The sequence below is a fragment of the Erpetoichthys calabaricus genome, chromosome 16 (genome assembly GCF_900747795.2).
Source record: "Erpetoichthys calabaricus chromosome 16, fErpCal1.3, whole genome shotgun sequence".
NCBI lineage: Eukaryota > Metazoa > Chordata > Cladistia > Polypteriformes > Polypteridae > Erpetoichthys > Erpetoichthys calabaricus.
The window spans coordinates 53,660,488-53,681,091 of NC_041409.2; the positions used below are offsets into that span (position 1 = coordinate 53,660,488).

General features: G+C 42.9%; 1 protein-coding gene across 1 annotated transcript in view; it reads right to left on the minus strand.

Annotated features, from left to right (window-relative positions):
- Positions 1 to 3,685: 3,685 nt before the first annotated feature.
- LOC127526020 (craniofacial development protein 2-like) overlaps positions 3,686 to 20,604 on the minus strand; it is a 252,633-nt gene continuing 235,714 nt past the window's right edge. The window contains exon 2 of the mRNA XM_051919851.1: positions 3,686 to 4,904. Within this exon, the coding sequence (XP_051775811.1) occupies positions 3,720 to 4,847 (1,128 nt within the window). The 5' untranslated portion in view covers positions 4,848 to 4,904 and the 3' untranslated portion in view covers positions 3,686 to 3,719. The remainder of the gene's footprint in view (positions 4,905 to 20,604) is intronic.

Below are 20,604 nucleotides of genomic sequence, written 5' to 3' on the forward strand. Positions count from 1 at the left end.
AATTCGGTAAGATCACGGAAATGTTGGAGAACTTTGTCAAACTCTGCAAAATACATTGAAGCCAATGGGGAAGGAGGAACTGAATAAGTTCTGAGTAGATTATAATGGTGCAGTGGTCTATTTAAGTGTCCCCGAGGACTTGGGAAGCATCTGCCCACTATGGTGAAAAATGTGTTCCGAGCTGCGAGGCAGCGGTGTTAACCACTGCACCATCGTGCCTCAAACAACAAAAAACACAGACAGACGATAACCACAAACAAAATACAACAAATGTCCACAAACTACACAGTGTTCCAGCTTTGGGCCACACATTAACTGTGCAACGAAGCAGCAGTGTGGACTGGCTTGTTCCATTTATTTGTAATTGTGTTCCTTTTATTTGTTTATGATCTATCTGTGCAAATGTTTTGCACTTTTTTCTTTCATCCAGTAGATAGAAATGCCAATTATTTTTCATTTTTCACAGGGTATCACATGTGTTGTCTGACTTGTAGAGGAGTCAGGCTCCTTTAAGGTTTATTTTGACTCACTGTAACATGCCTTGGCTTATTGCACATGCATTTGGTTGGCGTACAAAATTAGCCACAGAGTCCTGGAGTGAGTGAGTGAGTGAGTGAGCACACAGGGGTAATTTACCCCTCTAATGAAAATACTGCAAGTTTTCTTTTTTTTTAAATGCATTTGAGTACTGATGTCATACATTGCACAAAGCAGATCGGGCAGCAATGTAAAGTATGAGGTAGAGTATGATTACAGTACGCATGTGTGAAAGTACAGCCCATGGTCTCTACAACTCTGTGATGTCATGCAGGCCTTGCAAAGTATCATGGGGCTCTGGGAAAAAGAAATGTTTGTCTAAGCCTGCCACACAGCAAGTTTACAGGAAAATATTCTCCTGACAAGGTTACTGGTAAACACACCATAATCACTTCCTGAAAAATGCTTTGATGAGTTTTGCTGATCAACACTACTAGTATTATAAAGCTTTTATTTAGTAAAAAATAAGAAATCAGTAATAAGCAGCTTGTCCATATTCTATATATTCTCTGTATGATTAGGAAATACATCTAGAAAGTCCTGCCCAGGTCAATCATTAAAGGGGTCTTTACAAAGGCTAATGTTTGACTTTATTCATTCATTTGTTTAAATCTCTATTTAAACCTGAAGCATGTTGAAGGAATCTCTCATCTGCAAAGAAGTATAACAAAAATTGTAAATTACAACAGCAAACACAGAAATAAAAAAAATAAATGGAATAAAGTATTAAAACAATTACAAACATGAAAATGATCTGTTAAAACAATAGCAAAGTATAGTATGGTGATCTGAAATGGTGTATGTAAATTTAAGGCTTTAAAGTTTATTACAAGTTACTGGTGCACAATAACTGAAGGCAGACCTTCCAAGTTCAGTAACAACTCGTGGGACATGAGGCACATTCCAGGCACTAGAGAAAGTCATCGTAAAAGCAAATGGCAAATAAGATACTAATAAATTATCAAAAGCCAATGTATGGTTCATATCACAGACATAGAGGATCATCCTGTTTCACTATACGACGTGTGGTGGTGACAACTGTAACTGTGATTGACTGTGTCCAGAGGCTATTGAGTCATGGCGAAGCCTGCTCTTATTATAGATCCCCATAATCAAAAACTGACAAGAAGGTTGCCTCATCAATTCACTTCCAGCTACACATAAAGAAATACATTCTTTTTTCTAAAGCAGAAACTATTTTTGATCTTCAATTTATTTATCAAATTACTTGCATGAGATTTAAAAGTAAAGTTTTCATTAAGCCAAACACCAAGATCCGCATTCTGAAACTCTGTCAATGCTGGATTCCTTTCACAATAAACACCTTCGGAGGATCATAGTCAATGTAACAGTTCTTGTTAACAGCAATTCTGTTTTATCAGCATTCAAAACTATGTTAGGATTAGAAAGTTTGACTTACAAAACATCAAAGGGATACTGTGGATTTTAAACAATGGATACTACAGCAACAATGGAACAACAGATTCATCCATATAAAGATGGACATTCTTCTTCTTCTTTTGGCTGCTCCCCTTAAGGGTTTGCCACAGCGGATCATCTTCTTCCATATCCTTCTGTCCTCTGCATCTTGTTCTGTTACACCCATCACCTGCATGTCCTCTCTCGCCACATCCATAAACCTTCTCTTAGGCCTTCCTCTTTTCCTCTTCCCTGGCAGCTTTATCCTTAGCATCCCTCTCCCAATATACCCAGCATCTCTGCTCTGCACATGTCCAAATCAATGCAATCTCGCCTCTCTGACTTTGTCTCCCAACCGTCCAACTTGAGCTGATCCTCTAATGTACTCATTTCTAATCCTATCCATCCTCGTTACACCCAGTGCAAATCTTAGCACTGTTATCTCCAGCTCTGTCTCCTGCTTTCTGGTCAGTGCCACCGTCTCCAACCCATATACCATAGCTGGTCTCACTACCGACCTGTAGACCTTCCCTTTCACTCTTGCTGATACCCGTCTGTCACAAATTACTCCTGACACTCTACCCCACCCACTCCACCCTGCCTGCACTCTCTTTTTCACCTCTCTTTCACAATTCCCATTACTTTGTACTGTTGATCCCAAGTATTTAAACTCATCCACCTTCACCAACTCTACTCCATGCATCCTCACCATTCCACTGACCAACCTCTCATATACACACATGAATTCTGTCTTGTTCCTACTGACCTTCATTCCTCTCCTCTCTACAGCATATCTCCACCTCTCCAGGGTCTCCTCAACCTGCTCCCTACTCTCGCTACAGATCACAATGTTATCAGCAAACATCATAGTCCATGGGGACTCCTGTCTAATCTCATCTGTCAACCTGTCCATCATCATTGCAAATAAGAAAGGGCTCAGAGCCGATCCCTGATGTAATCCCACCTCCACCTTGAATGCATCCGTCACTCCTACCGCAGACCTCACCACTGTCACACTTCCCTTGTACATATCCTGAACAACTCTTATGTACTTCTCTGCCACTCCCGACTTCTTCATACAATACCACAGCTCCTCTCAAGGCACCCTGTCATATGCTTTCTCCAGGTCCACAAAGACGCAATGCAACTCCTTCTGGCCTTCTCTAAACTTCTCCATCAACATCCTCAGAGCAAAAATTGTATCTGTGGTGCTCTTTCTTGGCATGAAACCATACTGCTGCTCACTAATCATCACCTCACTTCTTAACCGAGCTTCCACTACTCTTTCCCATAGCTTCATGCTGTGGCTCATCAATTTTATTCCCCTGTAGTTACTGCAGTCCTGCACATCCCCCTTATTCTTAAATATCAGCACCAGTACACTTCTTCTCCACTCCTCAGTCATCCTCTCACTTTCCAAGATTCCATTAAACAATCTAGTTAAAAGTTCCACTGCCATCTCTCCTAAACACCTCCATGCTTCCATAGGTATGTCATCTGGACCAGCGGCCTTTCCATTCTTCATCCTCTTCATAGCTGTCCTTACTTCCTCCTTGCTAATCCGTTGCACTTCCTGATTCACTATCTCCATATCATCTAACCTTCTCTCTCTCTCCCTCGTTCTTTTAATTCATCAGCCTTTCAAAGTACTCTTTTCATCTGCTCAACACACTCTCCTCGTTTGTGGGTACGTTTCCATCTTTATCCTTTATCACCCTAACCTGCTGCACATCTTTCTCAGCTCTGTCCCTCTGTCTAGCCAATCAGTACAGGTCCTTTTCTCCCTCCTTAGTGGCCAACCTCTCATACAACTCATCATATGCCTTTTCTATAGCCTTCGTCACCTCTCTCTTCACCTTGCGCCTTATCTCCTTGTACTCTTGTCTACTTTCTGCATCTCTCTGACTATCCCACTTCTTCTTTGCCATCCTCTTCCTCTGTATACTCTTCTGTACTTCCCCATTCCACCACCAGGTTTCCTTTTCCTCCTTCCTCTGTCCAGATGTCACGCCAAGCACCCTTCTTGCTGTCACCCTTACTACATCTGCTGTATTTTCCCAGCTGTCTGGTAACTCTTCACTGCCACCCAGTGCCTGTCTCACCTCCTCCCTAAACTCAACCTTGCAGTCTTCCTTTTTCAACTTCCACCATTTGATCCTTGGCTCTGCCCTCACTCTCTTCCTCTTCTTGATCTCCAACGTCATCCTACAGACCACCATCCTATGCTGCTTAACTACACTTTCCCCTGCCACTACTTTGCAGTCTTCAATCTCCTTCAGATCAACTCTTCTGCATAGGATGTAATCTACCTGTGTGCATCTTCCTCCACTCTTGTACGTAACCCTATGTTCCTCCCTCTTCTTAAAATATGTATTCACCACAGCCATGTCCATCCTTTTGGCAAAATCCACTATCCTCTGACCTTCTTCATTCTTCTCCTTGACACCATACCTACCCATCACCTCCTCGTCTCCACTGTTCCCTTCACCAACATGTCCATTGAAATCTGCTTCAATCACCACTTTCTGTCCCTTGGGTACACTGTTCATCACTTCATCCAACTCACTCCAAAAATCTTCTTTCTCACCCATTGCACATCCAACTTGCAGTGCATATGCACAAACAACATTCATCATCACACCTCCAATTTCCAGCTTCATAATCATTACTCTGCCTGACACTCTTTTCATGTCCAAAACACTCTTGACATACTGTTCCTTCAGAATAACTCCTACCTCATTTCTCCTCCCATCCACACCATGATAGAACAATTTGAATCCACCTCCAATCCACCTGGCCTTACTCCCCTTCCATTTAGTCTCTTGCACACACAATATATCAACCTTCCTTCTCTCCATCATATCTGCTAACTCTCTCCCCTTACCAGTCATACTGCCAACATTCAAAGTTCCTATCCTCAGTTCCACTCTCTTTACTTTCCTCCTCTCCTCCTGCCTCCAGACACGTCTCCCCCTCTTCTTCTCCTTCTTGTTCTTCTTTGGCCAACTGTAGCCCAATTTTCGCCAACACCCTGTTGGCTAACAGTACTGGTGGTGGTCGTTGTTAACCCGGGGCTCGACCGGAGGTGGACAAGAGTCTTGCTGGAGAGGAATGGAGGCAGCCTGAAGAAGGCAGGCACTGGAGAGAGAGGCCTGGACTTTGGGGGATTGGTGCTGGAGGCACTGGGTTTGTGCTTTGACTTATTATTGTACATACTGTAAATAAACGTGTGCTGGGTGACAAAATGATGTCCGTCTGTCTGTGTCCGGGGCTCGTTCCACAGCATTTAATTATCATTGTCATTCATGGTGGCTCAGAAATCCGTACTAACCCCTACTTTCTCTCTTGTTCTTTCTCCGGTTTTCTGTGGTGGTGATCTACGTCACCACCACCTGATCAAAGCACCACACAGTCCCTGGATTGATGGATTGAAGACCAGAGGTCCACATGACCATCATCATCAAGTTCTTCAATGTGAAGCCTGAATACCATGAGGACTGATTGAGGTCATTTATATTAGGTAGGCTGCCTAGAGGGGGCTGGGTGGTCTCGTGGCCTTGGAAACCCCTGCAGATTTTATTTTTTTCTCCAGCCGTCTGGAGTTTTTTTTTGTTTTTTCTATCCTCCCTGCCCATCGGACATTACTTGTATTCTACGTTAATTAGTATTGCCTAATTTTATTTTTACATTTTGTTTTTTCTCTTTCTTCATCCTGTTAATCACTTTGAGCTATGTCATTTTTATGAAAATGTGCTAAATAAATAAATATCGTTGATGTTGTTGCTATTGGACTATTTAGCAGTGGAAACATGTTCTCTCGAGTGATGAACCATGATTCACTTTCTGGTAGTGTGGTGGACCATTCTGGGTTTGACAGATGCTAGGAGAATGTTGCGTACTGAACTACACAATGGCTACTGTAAAGTTTGTTGAGGAGGAAGGACAAGGCAAGACTGAAAAAGTAACAGAGGAAACCACAAAGTTGGCACAGGCCTTAAGAACTTGAGGACTGACAGCATTTGGTCCTCTGGCTTTTCCTGTGTGTAGCTTCCTCACTTGTCTCCTTACATGGTCTTCAGTTAGCCCATACTGATGGTCAGAAGAGGACTCATCACTGGCCACTTATATTGAACTGGTAGGAGTTGTTGATGTAGCAGGTATGGTGTGGGGGTGACTGGTCATTGAAAGAAGGTGGCAATGGGAGGGAAAATCAGTTAAGAGACTTTCATGTTAAAGGGCAGACTCACTTTAGGTTGTCTGTCCATTTTATTTAGCCCAAGTAGAAAAAGTAAATGCAAATAAAAAAAAATCACAAAGCTTCATTCAATTAGAAATGACTATTCACCCGTTTGCTAACTCTACTTTTCCTGTGTTTGGGTTCAAGTAGTAACAGCTCATTATAGCAATATTGACATAACGCAGGAGCCAATGGGAATGGGATGTCTGACCATAAATACATTCTAAAATATTTTAAAGCCAGGCTCATTGTGATCATGGGTTTAGAAAAGAGGTGGATATATGGAGCAGTTTAAGTCAAAAAGAAAACGTCTGCATCTGTGCTGTTTATTACATCTAATTAAAAATGCATAACCATCTATGCTCTGATGAAGGAAGCTACCATTAAAATACACTCTAGAATTCCTGTGATATCAAGATCTGCAACTAGGTCCACCATAATCCTGCACAAAGATGGATGTACATATCAATCAAATCATTAATGATGCCTAAAATTCTTCAGATAACCTGAATATCAATGTGAAATCAAGACCGTGAATTACACATAACACACACAGTGCTGGTCACTAAAGGAAAAGAAAAGTAACAAACCAAATTCTTCAGTTCATCTCAATTTATTTATGTAATGCATCCAATGTTACAGAATATTATTTATATGCTTCCTAAATCATTTCTGGAACTCCATGTTTACTGTGAGGTTGGGTGCCTTTTTTTATTTTCTCCATTCAATTGTGGTACATACAGTACGATATGCAACATCAGACAGACGAGCTTCTCTTCTGTTGGCGAGGTTCAAAATGGCTGCGTTCCTTATTCCTTGTTTCTGCATTCTACGTGTTGTGCTTCTTGCTGAGTGCTCATTGGTTATCAGCTCACACACACACAATAAGCCACCCCTATGACTAAAGACAAAATCATACCTGTTTGAGAGGCGAGGCGCGGACTTGTTGGACTGAGTCACTGAGTATGTCAGACTACATGACTGCCTCCAACTATCTAAGATAATGTAAATGAAGTCTGCAACTGAGAAACCTTGGAAAATTCATGTAATGTGACATGACCTTAAGATGCCAACCTAAACTTTTATTACTTTTCAGAAATATGCTCTTGTAGTGCAGCTTTTCCCTGACAGTCCTCTTGAAGATGAAACTCAAAATCTCTTGTGATACATTTCTTATATGTTGCTTTTTATCTTTTAGTTTCCTAATATCAGTGGGTTTTTTCAGGGCTTCTTCTTTACTCAGAATGTGAGTTGAGTACTGCACCTAAGTCTGACTTCCAATGGTTCTGGTCTTCTATCACATCTGCTTTTAACTTAAACTGGATCGTCTGCCTGTATGAGCTTCCCCAGTGTGACAATTTTTTTAGTGTGCATTGGTAATGGTCCTGCTTTCATCACCAGGTTTTACTGCTGAGCAGATCTAGGCTTAAACTCTCCTCGTTCTTCTTCACAATATAACATTACTGGATTAATGGAAGGTGTTCACTCTCTTCATGTGTTTTCTTCTTTAAGTTGTTAGGAAATGTTAAAACCTTAAACACTGTTTAAATGAGAAAGTGTTAAGTGAAAACAAAAATCATATAAAAATATTACACCTATTAACAGAACTGTGGGTCATTTTGACCTTGATAACTATGTTGGGGTTGGGATTCCAACACATAGGGCAGACAAGTACATGTTGACCTTTAAGACATTATTCAAAACGTTATTTGGGAGTTAGTTCATACAGGTGCTGTACATTTTCTTAAGCAATTGTAAAAGAGTGTCCAAATCTTTGTTAAACACAGAGAGCCAACCAACCAGTTTCTATTAGGAAGAAGTACCTTGCACCAGATGTGTACTACAGAGGTACAAACAAACACAAGGCATTATGAGAAGTGTGGTCCCCCCACTGTGTCTTCCCTACTGTGACATAAAGCTTTACAATGACAAACTGCAAAGAAATACCTGTCTGTTTTTCAATCCTTTAGTCCATACAAGGTCCATTAAAGAGCACAGAACATCTTCAGACCCTTTCACTTTTTTCACATTATGCTATGTTGCACCCTTGTGCTACATTATTTAAATAATTTTTTCATCATTAAGCAATACTCAATATCCCACAAAGACAAAGCAAAACTGGATTTTTAGAAACTTTTGCAACTTTTTTAAAATAAAAAAAATGAAACATTACATTAACATAATCATCTAGACCCTTTACTCAGTACTTACAGTATTTGAAGCCCTATTGACAGCATTTCCAACCCAGAGTCTTCTTGGACTTGGCATGGCAAGCTCCATACAGTGGAGTGGATTTGGAGATTGTCTGCCATTGTCCTCTACTGATCCTCTCAAGCTCTGTCAGGTTGGATGGAGACGATTGGTGGACAGCTGTTTTTAGGTCTCTCCAGAGATGTTTGCTTGGGTTTAAGTCCGGGCTGTGGCTTGGCCACTCAAGGACATTCAAAATGTTGTCCCTAAGCCATTCCTGTGCTGACATTGCTTTATCCTGTTTGAAGCTCACCTTCAGTACGGAGCACTCCTGAGCAGGTTTACATTTAAGGATATCTCTGTACTTTGCTTGGTTCAGTTTTCCCTCAATCCAAACTAGTCTCCCAGTCCTTGATGCAGCCTGCCACTACCATGTTTTGCCATTCGAAAGGTATTGCACAGTTGGTGAGTGGTGTCTTGTCTCCTCCAGGCATGACGCTAAAGTGAATGGGCCTGAATACTATTTGAAGGTGCTGTATGGCCTAACCATATGGTACATGGTGACACGAGCTGGCAGCGACAAACACTGAACCTCCATTACACTCCTCATACTGTAAATTGCTACTACAATAATACTAAAAATAATAATAATGTGTTGAGTATATTTACTAGACATGGTACTTGTTCTGAACTAAACAGTTCTCATGTACAAAGTCTTCAACAATCATTCGAAATGCCCACAGATTGAGGAAAAACAGTCAAACCCTGGCAAGTAACTAAAAGGGCAATGGACAATCTTTATAAAATAAAATTATTTAATTTCACAAAATGCTCTATAAAACAATAAAGTTCCAAAAAGCACAAGACAAGAGGCACATAAGGCAATGTCTTCAAAACAACAGACAAATCTAAATACAAAATCCAAGATTGGTCAAAAATAAACACAGAGATCAAAAATCCAGTAATACAAAATAAACACAAAAGAATTGACCAAACCATGAGCAAATTCACAATTAACCGCAAGGGACTGTGGGTTGTTGGCTGAGGGACAGCTCCTTGACAGTAACAGGCAGGTGGCACAATATTAACAATGATCAACAATATTAACATAAACATAGGATTTAAAATGAATCTGTAAGACATAACAGAATTTGAACCCCAGCCAGGAGAGGAACAGTTGTCATATACAAAACTGAATTATATGTCATGTCTTTCTATTAAACCATATGGTTTTAGATGTTATACAATATACAGTATAATTACCTTCTACTCCAAATCAAAAATACAAAATGTTTATTAGTTTAAAAAATCTTTATGCAGTAAACATTCTCAATGCTCCTGCCTGACAGATCCATGCACTTGGGATCAACTCCTGACTAGGGTGGACTTTTATTCTGGACATTCCGCCCTACATGAGTTTCCCCCCACATTCTTGCAACATACATGTTATGTTACATAGAGACTCTCCTTTCATTGCAGGTGCAGATGTGCCTCATGCTAGTCCATACTGCTAGGTTTCCATTTTAAAAGGAAGACATTAGTCTTTGTTCTCAGCATTTGTCAACACTACCCTGGCACTTATAACACTTGAAAATGTCGACTTTTAAAACTGCTCTCCAGAGTCGTGTACTTCTGAAAACGCGAGCTTAGTGTTGTAAGTTGGACAGGTGTAAACAAAGAGTTTTGAAAACATAGTCACTAATCATGCTCTGATTGGTTTGTTCTTATTATGTGGCCTTTCCCTGATTGGATTCTGCTCATTACAAGGTTTCACTCCCTGTTTGGTTTACCCTTCATGAAAGAAAACCATATTCCAACATGGCAGAGACAGAGGAGTTGCTTTCCATGACACTTGTTGTGTTGCTAACCTGTATGCATCTACATTTTTGTTTCTGTTATTCAACATTGATGTTCTGCATGTGTAAATGCAAGTTACAAAGAAATGTTAAGCATGAAAGACACTTCCTCCTCCTGTTACCGGCTGTTATGTATCAGGTTAAAGTTGTGTTTGTTTTATATTTCTTTGTTTATTTTGAGTTATTCCTCATGTGTATATATATATATATATATATATATATATATATATATATATATATATATATATATATATATATATTGTAACAGATTGAGGTGTGGTCCACATAAGAGCCCGCTAGCCCCCCTACAGTGACTCCCGGTGGCCCCCAAGGTATCCAGCAGGGTTGTGTATAAACACTACATAGTCCATGAGGCCCTGCTGGAACTTGGGGCACGATCATGCTGTCCAGATGGCTCCTCCTGGCGGCCTGGGGGTGAGGGCCGGAATAAAATGCCGGCAATCCACCACAGTCCCCCCCCCCCTTAGCGACGACAACTGGGGCGGAGCGTCGATCCCCGCGAGGGACGTCCTCCTCCAGGAGAATGCGCTATCCGGACCTTGGCTATGTGTGTCGAGATCCCCCAGCGAATCTTGGGGGAACGGTGTATCTGCTATCCCATCGCTCCCCTGTCCTCCGCGGACAACTTCGCCACACATGGCCCAGTTGCCAACAGTTATAGCACCGCCGACGTCCTCCTGGTGGCATCTCCTCCTGAGAACTAAAACATCTCGGGAATTCGTTCAGCTCCACCCTTTCCTCCGCTAAGGAGGGTTTTACGGCCGCTTTACTGCTCTCTGCCCGTTTCTTTATTTTGTCAGGAGACCCGCATTTTATTTCAGGGATCTCCTGCTTTCTCTGGGGCTTGTGCACAGTGTGAGGCTCTCTTTGGAGAAGAGAGAGCCTCTTTGCTGTTTGCACGCCCGTTGTCCTATGCAATTTAGGAGGCGGCGTCATTAGCGCCACATCGCTCCGGGTAACAGCACTTTCCAGCTGCCCCGGTTTGATTGGCACTTCCTCCGCCCCTCCGGTAACCAACGACAACACCCTTATTACACTGGTCGGGGTCTGGAGTGGTGACTCGCTCCGGAAGGCCACGTCACACGCATGCCTCGGCTCGATTAGTTCCTCCCCCACCCAGTTAGTCATCGTGCCACACTCAACTGTCGGGTTCACAGCGCTTTGGCACCCGCTACTTATTAAATGCGGTGCCGAATCGCACTGTGTCCCCTTATGATATACGGTACAGAGGGCACTCACCTGCACCGCCGCATTAATTGAGGTCGGGGCTTCTTGGCCTAATCATCGCAGGTAGTCCATTAATCCCTTTAGTGGCGCTTCGGCTGTAGCTCCCAGCTCCTCCACACGCTTTTTCATGTCCTTCAGATCCTGAAAGAAGATGTATAGGGGCTCGAGATATTTCTTGAGCTCCCGTAAGTTTATAAAGTTAGTTATTTCGGCCGGAGGCAAGGTTACTTCCTTGTTTCCCTCACCCTCCGGCCGGGAGCCAATGAGCACGTCCACTCCTGGCACGTGCTCTGCTGGGCTTCGCACAGGCTTCTGGGACTTGGAGTCCGAAGAGGAACGGGTAGCCTCCCGCGGCTGGCTGCGGTCTGCCTCTTTAACTTTGTCGGCAGACCGTTCAGTCACTTCCCGCCCCTCTTTAAATTTGAGTATTTTCGGCGCTGCTTCGCTCGCCGCCCCCTTCCCTTTCAGGGAGCTCAGACTCGTCGGGGAATTATTGACCTCACCGAAGGAGCCACACTGACCGTCTTCCCGGCCACCATCGCGCGAGGTCACATGGTCGTTGTCAGCATATGGGCTTCCCCTCTGCAGACTCCTAGACCGGCTCGCCTTCTTCTTCTCGCGGCCATCTTGCCTAGGTGTGAGGCGGGCATGCTCTCTGTCCGCTTCGTGCAGACAGGCCTCTGCAAAGCAAGAATAACAAGTTCCCGGCGGTTCGAGTGCTTTCCCAGCACTTACCTCGGAACGTAGACGATCTTGTTCCAACTCCCTATAAAAATCTTCGGGAGTTGCGATCCTGCAACGTTCCGGCTGCCGCCCCGCTTGGGTTTGCTCGGCTTTGTACTGCGCCCGGTCTTCCTCACCGCCTGTCAGGTAAGCCCACATCGTTTCCAGCCCATCTGGGACCGAAGTCTTCTGGGTAGATCCCGTCTTCTTCCCAGATTTCTTCCCCATTGTTGTCTGCTGTATTTTTCGGCTCACTTTAGCAGCGCTCTTTGTCGCGGGTGGGGTTTTCACCTCCGCGGTTTCAAGAGGGACCTTCTTAGGGTTCTCTGCTACTACACAATTTCTTTTTAACGCAGATCCTCTGCCAACAGACGGCCAGAGTATCCTGCCGACTACGCCAGTGTAACAGATAGAGGTGTGGTCCACCTCTTGAACCCTCAGGTACCACTCTGAACACCAGGTAAAAGTATAACAACTCTTTATTTTGTTGTCACGTGCACAAAGCACTCTCCACACCACACTACTCATATACTACACAATTCTCTATAAATAATACTCTCTCCTCCTCGCCCAGACACTTGCCACCCTACCTCCCAGCTCAGCTCAGTGTCTGGGCTTTCCCACAGTCCTTTTATATCCCCTGACCCGGAAGTGGTTCCTGGTCAAACCCACAAGTCCTTATTCCCTCTGGGTCAGGGTAAACAGTCCTTTCTTCAGCCCGGGAGCACGTCGTTCCTTCCTGTCATGTGATGATGACGCACTCCCGGGTTATAGGGCACATAAGAGCCCACTAGCCCCCCTACAGTGACTCCCGGTTGCCCCCAAGGTATCCAGCAGGGTTGTGTATAAAAACTACATAGTCCATGAGGCCCTGCTGGAACTTGGGGCACGATCATGCTGTCCGGACGGCTCCTCCTGGCGGCCTGGGGGTGAGGGCAATCCACCACAATATATATATATATATATATATATATATATATATATATATATATATATATATATATATATATATATTAATTCTTTTGTTTTTATGTGTGATGTGATATTTGTGTACTTTCTCTTAAAATGTAGTTTTGTTCTTTGTGGGTTGCGCCCCAAGGCGGGGGGGGGGGGGGTCACCCTGACATCACCGCTGCTGGCTCTGCCCTTTGGCTTGATAAGTAGCCCAGAGGAAAGGAGTCATCAGCAGTGCATTCTAGTGTTAAGGAGTGAATAGTGAGTATTGGTTTCTGTGCTGGCTTTCTGATTATTTCTGCTCTATCTTTGTTTTTTGCTATCGAGTTACGTATTGGAACTTGTTTGCTTTGGATTGCCTTTTTAGGCACATCTTTTCTTTATTTTGAGCATTTTTGTTATTTTTCCTTTTTCTGTAAACAAAACCTCAATTTATAAAAAAAAATGCAGTTTGGGATTGTCTTCACAAGACAGAGTTTAACTTCCTTGTAAGACATTTTTGTAAATCATGGACTTTTTGAACATTCAAGGCCAGCTGCCCATTTTGGCCTACTCAGGCTGTAGCCTGCAGGTAGATTTCTGGGGCAAGATGGTTTAAAGTGAGCCTATTCTGGGTTGGCATGTGAAGGTTGCGGCCTGCCTTTTGTGGAGCTTTTTAGAGGCCTCACACCATATGTCATGTTTCTAACTCCAAATCATAACACCACCGATGCATGCAAGCTCCAACTATGTCACATGCATTTTTGGGCTTTATAGTGTGGGTGGGGGACAGAGATCGTTTTCATTTAAAAACACCATTTTTAATTGTGGATGTAACCCAAGATGAACTTGTTCAACATCTAACTGCCCAAACATGTAAATGAAGATGTGGGCTCATAAAATGGATGGATATTATTTCCTTATGGGCCATATGGGTTTTAAAATAGAACACAAAATTACCAACAGCATCTTACATCCAAGTTTACATTTTAATGGAGTTTCATGGATAATAAAAGTTTAATACACGCCTTATTTATATAAATACAGTAGAAATTAAATTAAACAAATAACAAGTTTAATGTTCAGAGAGGTTAGTGGAATTATAGTATTACTCATAAATATACAATCAAGGAGGAAAATCTCTAAAATGTCCTGTTCTAAAAATGAGAGAGTTAAAAATGAAAACCTTATGTAGATTTCATTGCTGTGAAGACGCACAATTTGTGTCTTTTATAAAGACCCCCATCCCAAAACTCTAAAACTACAGAGAAAATCACTAAATGAAATAGTCATAAAAGCCGTTTAGCAATGAACCCTGACAGATTTAAAGCACCCAGAAGCACTAAGATAGAAAATGGATACCTTTATATCACTTCTAACAGTCTATATATATATTTTTATTGATGTATTTTTCAATCACTGATAAGACAGCACAGAAGGAAGTGATTTCTTTTAGATTTAAGCATGTCCCACAGTCAGTGCCATCTCTGTGGAAGTGTGAGCTGCAGATTGTGCAGACACTGCTCTATACATAAAAGTGACTTCAGCACATTAAAGATCAGGCCTTATCAGTGAGAAAGAAATAACACTGTGGGCAAAACCACAGAGAAACAGAATCAATACCATCATTTAGTAATCTGGAAGGACAGGCTTTACAAGATTAGCACTTTATCACCTGTGCTTTGTCAGGTAAAGATGGCTCAAGTGCAGCTTCAGGAAATGTTTTTCCATTTCTTTGCAAAACAGCAACAAAAAAATGACAATAAACATCATAAAAGTGCAAACTGGAATAAAATACTCAAGCATTTAAAAGACTGGGCACACCCAGAAATGTTCATGTTTTTGATAGAAATGAATACATTTTCTTATCAAAATACCACTAAATAAAGCCAAGACATTCCTAAAGTTGCTACTGGTTACTACTGTTTGAAATGACTGATTTTTAATTTATTATTCACATATGGCTATAAAGCCCTATTTTCAGTAGTCATTACTTAGGTGTCCTCTATAAATCACCACTGTATCATGGTGGAGTGGTTTGTGTGTCCCAAAGATTTACTCAATCCACATACCAACGCCTGTAATAATTTTACAGAGGAGCAGTGCAATAATTTTATTGAATATTACACCTCTAAGGTAGATACCATCCTCTCCTCATTGTCTGCCTCCGGCCCTCCATCGCCGGATGTTTCCACACCAAAGCCAATGGGCTGCCTTTCCCAGTTCCTCTGTACTACAGGTAAAGAAGTTCAGGGGATCATCCGGAGGATGAGGCCTTCACCGTGTTCTTTGGATCCCTTTCCTACTCCTCTGGTAAAAGCTAATGTATCAGACATAAGCCCTCTCATTGCTGACATTATTAATCACTCTCTCCAGAGCGGCTCAGTCCCACTGGCCTTGAAAGCTGCAAAAATTAGACCTAATTTAAAAAAATCTTCTTTGGATTCTGAAGTGATAGCAAACTATCATCCGATTTCCAACCTTCCATTTTTGTCTAAGGTTTTGGAAAAGGTTGTTTTGGTCCAGCTTCAGGATCACCTCAAAAAATTGAATCTCTTTGAAAAATTTAAATCTGGTTTCCGATCTTCTCACAGTACAGAGACAGCCCTGGTCAGAGTCACCAATGACGTCCTGATGGCTGCTGACTAGGCTCTCCATCACTCCTTATCCTCCTGGATCTCACATCATTTGATACAGTAGACCATAATAGTCTTCTCCATCGTCTCCACCATATAATTGGGCTTTCTGGCACTGCTCTGGAGTGGTTAGAGTCCTATCTCAGAGATAGGGCTGAGTATGTGGCCCTGGGGGATGCTAAATCTCGTACCCACACTGTCACCTGTGGGGTCCCACAAGGATCAGTCCTTGGGCTGACCCTTTTTAACATCCATTGCTATGCCAGTGATATGCAGCTCTATGTGAGACTGGATTTGATTTCTCTTACACCTCCATCAACCCTTTCCTCCTGCTGGGATGAGATTGAGACCTGGATGTCCAAGAACTTCCTTATGCTGAACAGCACCAAAACTGAAGCTCTTTTAATTGGTACCCCCAATCAACTTTGTTCCTCTGTAAATTGTATTTCCTTTTCTGGTCATACTATTACCCTCTCCCCCTCTGTTACAAATTTGGGTGTCAAATTAGACTCCCATCTCTCATTTGATACACATGTCCATCACCTCTGTAAAATTGCATTCCTTCATCTCCAAAACACAGCCAAACTCTGTCCTTGCCTCTCCCTTTGTGATGTTGAAAAACTGGTTCATGCCTTTGTCTCCTCCAGGCTTGACTATTGTAAAGCACTCCACATTGGGATATCCCATAAGAGCCTTCAAAAGCTCCAACAAATTCAAAATAGTGTTGCAAGGATCCTGATGAGGGTGTGGAAATATGAGCATATCTCACCAATCCTTCAGTCACTTCATTGACTCCCTATCCATCTCTGTATTGAATACAAACTCTGTCTGCTCAATCATCAATGTATTCATGGAAATGCTCCACAATATCTTAAGGAACTCCTTATATTACAATCCACTACAAGAAACCTCCGTTTTGCAAATACCTACCGCCTTCGCCCCCCTATGACCAAACTTCGTTCAATGGGTGACCGAGCCTTTGAAGTTGCTGCTCCACGGCTCTGGAATGCCCTACCAGAGAACTTGAGAACACAGTAGATTGTGGGCTGTTTTAAAAAACAGCTAAAGAATTTTTTATTTAGGAAAGCATATTAACAAGAATGCTACTAATTATTTTTATTTTATCTCTGTTTTTAACTTGTTTTGTCTTTGTTAAATATTTTTATGTAGCACTTTGAGATTTACTACTAATGTAAAGTGCCTTATAAATAAAATGAATTATTATTATTATTAATGATCTTGCATGGTGCAGTGGTAGCGCTGCTGCCTTGCAGTTAGGAGACCTGGGTTCGCTTCCCGGGTCCTCCCTGAGTGGAGTTTGCATGTTCTCCCCGTGTCTGCATGGGTTTCCTCCGGGTGTTCCGGTTTCCTCCCACAGTCCAAAGACACGCAGGTTAGGTGCATTGGCGATCCTAAATTGTCCCTAGTGTGTGCTTGGTGTGTGTGTGTGCCCTGCGGTGGGCTGGTGCCCTGCCCAGGATTTGTTCCTGCCTTGCACCCTGTGCTGGCTGGGATTGGCTCCAGCAGACCTCAGTGACCCTGTGTTAGGATGTAGCGGAATGGATGGATGGCTGGATTAATAATCTTAGGAGCTTTACTCCTGGTAGGGCCACACAAGGCAAATTGGTTCTAGGCAAAGGATCTGAATAAGTGTGGCTCACATGACCTTATTGAGAGCTTACATCAACCACTTAGTACCTTTGTCAGGAAAAGGAAAACCGGGGACAATCCCTGGAGCCAGACCTTGGTGGGGAAGGATTTTAGCATCGTTGAATAGCACTTGGTGGACAGGCCTTTACCTATGTAGCCTGGCTATGCACAGCCTAAATAAGCAACATGGGACTATTGTCAATGGGCCAGCCACCTGCTGGAGGATACATTGGGGTTGGTACATTGTGGTTTTGCCAGAAGTCAAAGGAGAGTGCCTTGGCAGACTAATGATGCCTGAATGATGAAACTGACTCTCTTCTAAGCTGGGTGTTGGAGGTAGAGAGGTACCGTCTAGATACATTCTGGCTCACCCCAATGCACAGCAAAGGCTCTGGAACCAAATTCCTGAAGAGGAGCTGGACTCGATTCCACACAGGAGCAACCCAGGTGGAGAGGCAGCAGGGTCCCCTCCTTGTGACTGTGAGTCAGGGAACAGCTCTGATTGTTGTCTATGCTTATGCCTTGACGATTGGGTCTGAGTATTTGGTCTTCTTAGAGACCTTAGTGGGAGTGCTGGAAGGTACTCTCTCTGGGGATTCTAGCATTCTGTTGGGGGGCTTTAATGCTCATGTGGATGACAACAATGAAACCTGGAAGAGTGTGATTGAGAGGAATGGCCTACCCATTCTGAACCCAAGTGCTGTTTTGCTATAGATAGATAGATAGATAGATAGATAGATAGATAGATAGATAGATAGATAGATAGATAGATAGATAGATAGATAGATAGATAGATAGATAGATAGATAGATAGATAGATAGATAGATAGATAGATAGATAGATACTTTATTAATCCCAAGGGAAAATTCACATAGTCCAGCAGCAGCATATTGATAAAAAAACCAATATTGAAGAGTAATAAAAATGCAGGTATAACAGACAATAACTTTGTATGATGTTAATGTTTACCCCCGAGTGGAATTGAAGAGTCGCATAGTGTGGGGGAGGAACGATCTCCTCAGTCTGTCAGTGGAGCAGGACATTGACAGCAGTCTGTCGCTGAAGCTGCTCCTCTGTCTGGAGATGATACTGTTCAGTGGATGCAGTGGATTCTCCATGATTGACAGGAGCTTGCTCAGTGATCATCATTCTGCCACGGATGTCAAACTGTCCAGCTCCATGCTTACAATAGAGCCTGCCTTCCTCACCAGTTTTTCCAGACATGAGGTGTCCCTGTTCTTTATGCTGCCTCCCCAGCACACCACCACATGGAATAGGACGCTCGCCACAACTGTCTGATAGAACATCTGCAGCATCTTATTGCAGATGTTGAAAGATGCCAGCCTTCTAAGGAAGTATAGCCGGCTCTGTCCTCTCTTGCACAGAGCATCAATATTGGCAGTTCAGTCCAATTTATCATCCAGCTGCACTCCCAGGTATTTATAGGTCTGCACCCTCTGCACACAGTCACCTCTGATGATCACGGGGTCCATGAGGGGCCTGGTCCTCCTAAAATCCACCACCAGCTCCTTGGTTTTGCTGGTGTTTAGGTGTAGGTGGTTTGAGTCGCACCATTTAACAAAGTCCTTGATTAGGTTCCTATACTCCTCCTCCTGCCCACTCCTGATGTAGTCCACGATAACAGTGTCGTCAGCGAACTTTTGCACATGGCAGGACTCCGAGTTGTATTGGAAGTCTGATGTATATAGGCTGAAAAGAACCGGAGAAAGTACAGTCCCCTGTGGCGCTCCTGTGTTGCTGACCACAATGTGAGACCTGCAGTTCCCGAGACGCACATACTGAGGTCTGTCTGTAAGATAGTCCACGATCCATGCCACCAGGTATTGGACTTGTGTGCTAGGCATAGTGTTCACATAACAAACACCAGAACCCCAGGCTATAGTCCAATGATCAATTTCAAAGTCATGTCATCAAACCTATGACCATATGTAGCACTGTCACATAAATAAAAATGTTTTTGTACTGTCTATCGGGTTTTGTGGGGATTGTACTTACAGACTGAGATAGACAACGGTGCCCCAGAGGTGGGACTTCGGTTTCCATTTATTTATTTTCAGGGAGCAATTTGCATAAAACACACTGTGTAAAGGGAGAGAAGACAGCCAAGAAGAAGACGGGGAAAATCGAACGAAGCAGATCAGCATTTGCTTGAGCCTTGAGATGAAGTCCTGGAGCTTCTAAAGTCCTGACGGTTAGGTGGAAGTCAGTAATTCTATTTTGACTGGTGAACTGGGCGTTCCATTATTTCCCATGGACTCGGGTGAGCTTCTCGAAGACCTTACTGTTCTTTATCATGGCGCAGACTGACTGTATAGCGTTTACAGTGAAGGTTTTTCACTGCTAGGAGTCAGCATCTATTAGTACTCTTCGTTTCACCTGCTGCCCACAGAGGCTGGAACTGTGGACTTACTTATAAGCTCTGGAAGGGGAACTGGGGGAAGGATATTCTTATTGTATATAGAAATATTTTTTGCATCGTCACATATAAGGGTTATTTTGGGTTGAAGGGGGGCAGATGGAAGGGATTGTTATGTTTTTTTTCTCTTGTCTTTTCTGTGATGTAAATTCCTCATGTGTTTATGGATATTGACCACTAGTCTCTTTTTTGTCTTGGACTATAAATGCTCTGGCATCAGGGGTGACTGAACATTTTAAAATAAAGTATGTACGGGGGGCTCTACAGAAAGTGATATTGGCCTATCCTTTTTATCATCTGCCGCAAATTAGGACAGGTTAGCGGTAACGATCATCTTGTGTCAGCATGGCAGACCGAATTGTTACACATATGCCTTGGACACTTGAGTGAAGAGAGGTGCAAAGCTGTCAGCTGATCACTAACTGAAAATGAGCTTTATTAGATGGTGAGGGAAGAAGCCAAGCAGCCATGGCAGGCCCAAACGTATAGTAAGGACTCCAGAGAAAATTATCTTGGATTCCAAGAGAGACTGGAAACATTTCTGTGACTTCATTGCTGATGCAGCTGAGCAGCGATGCAGCCAGAAGGTCATTGGTGCCATGGCAGCGGCAATCCTCGAGCTTGATGGTGGACCCTAGCGGTAAAGGAGGCTATCAGGCGAACGAATGAGACCTTCTGAGCTTAGCTAATTTGTGGTACATTACAGGCAGCTAACAGTTACCAACAGGCCAAGCGGA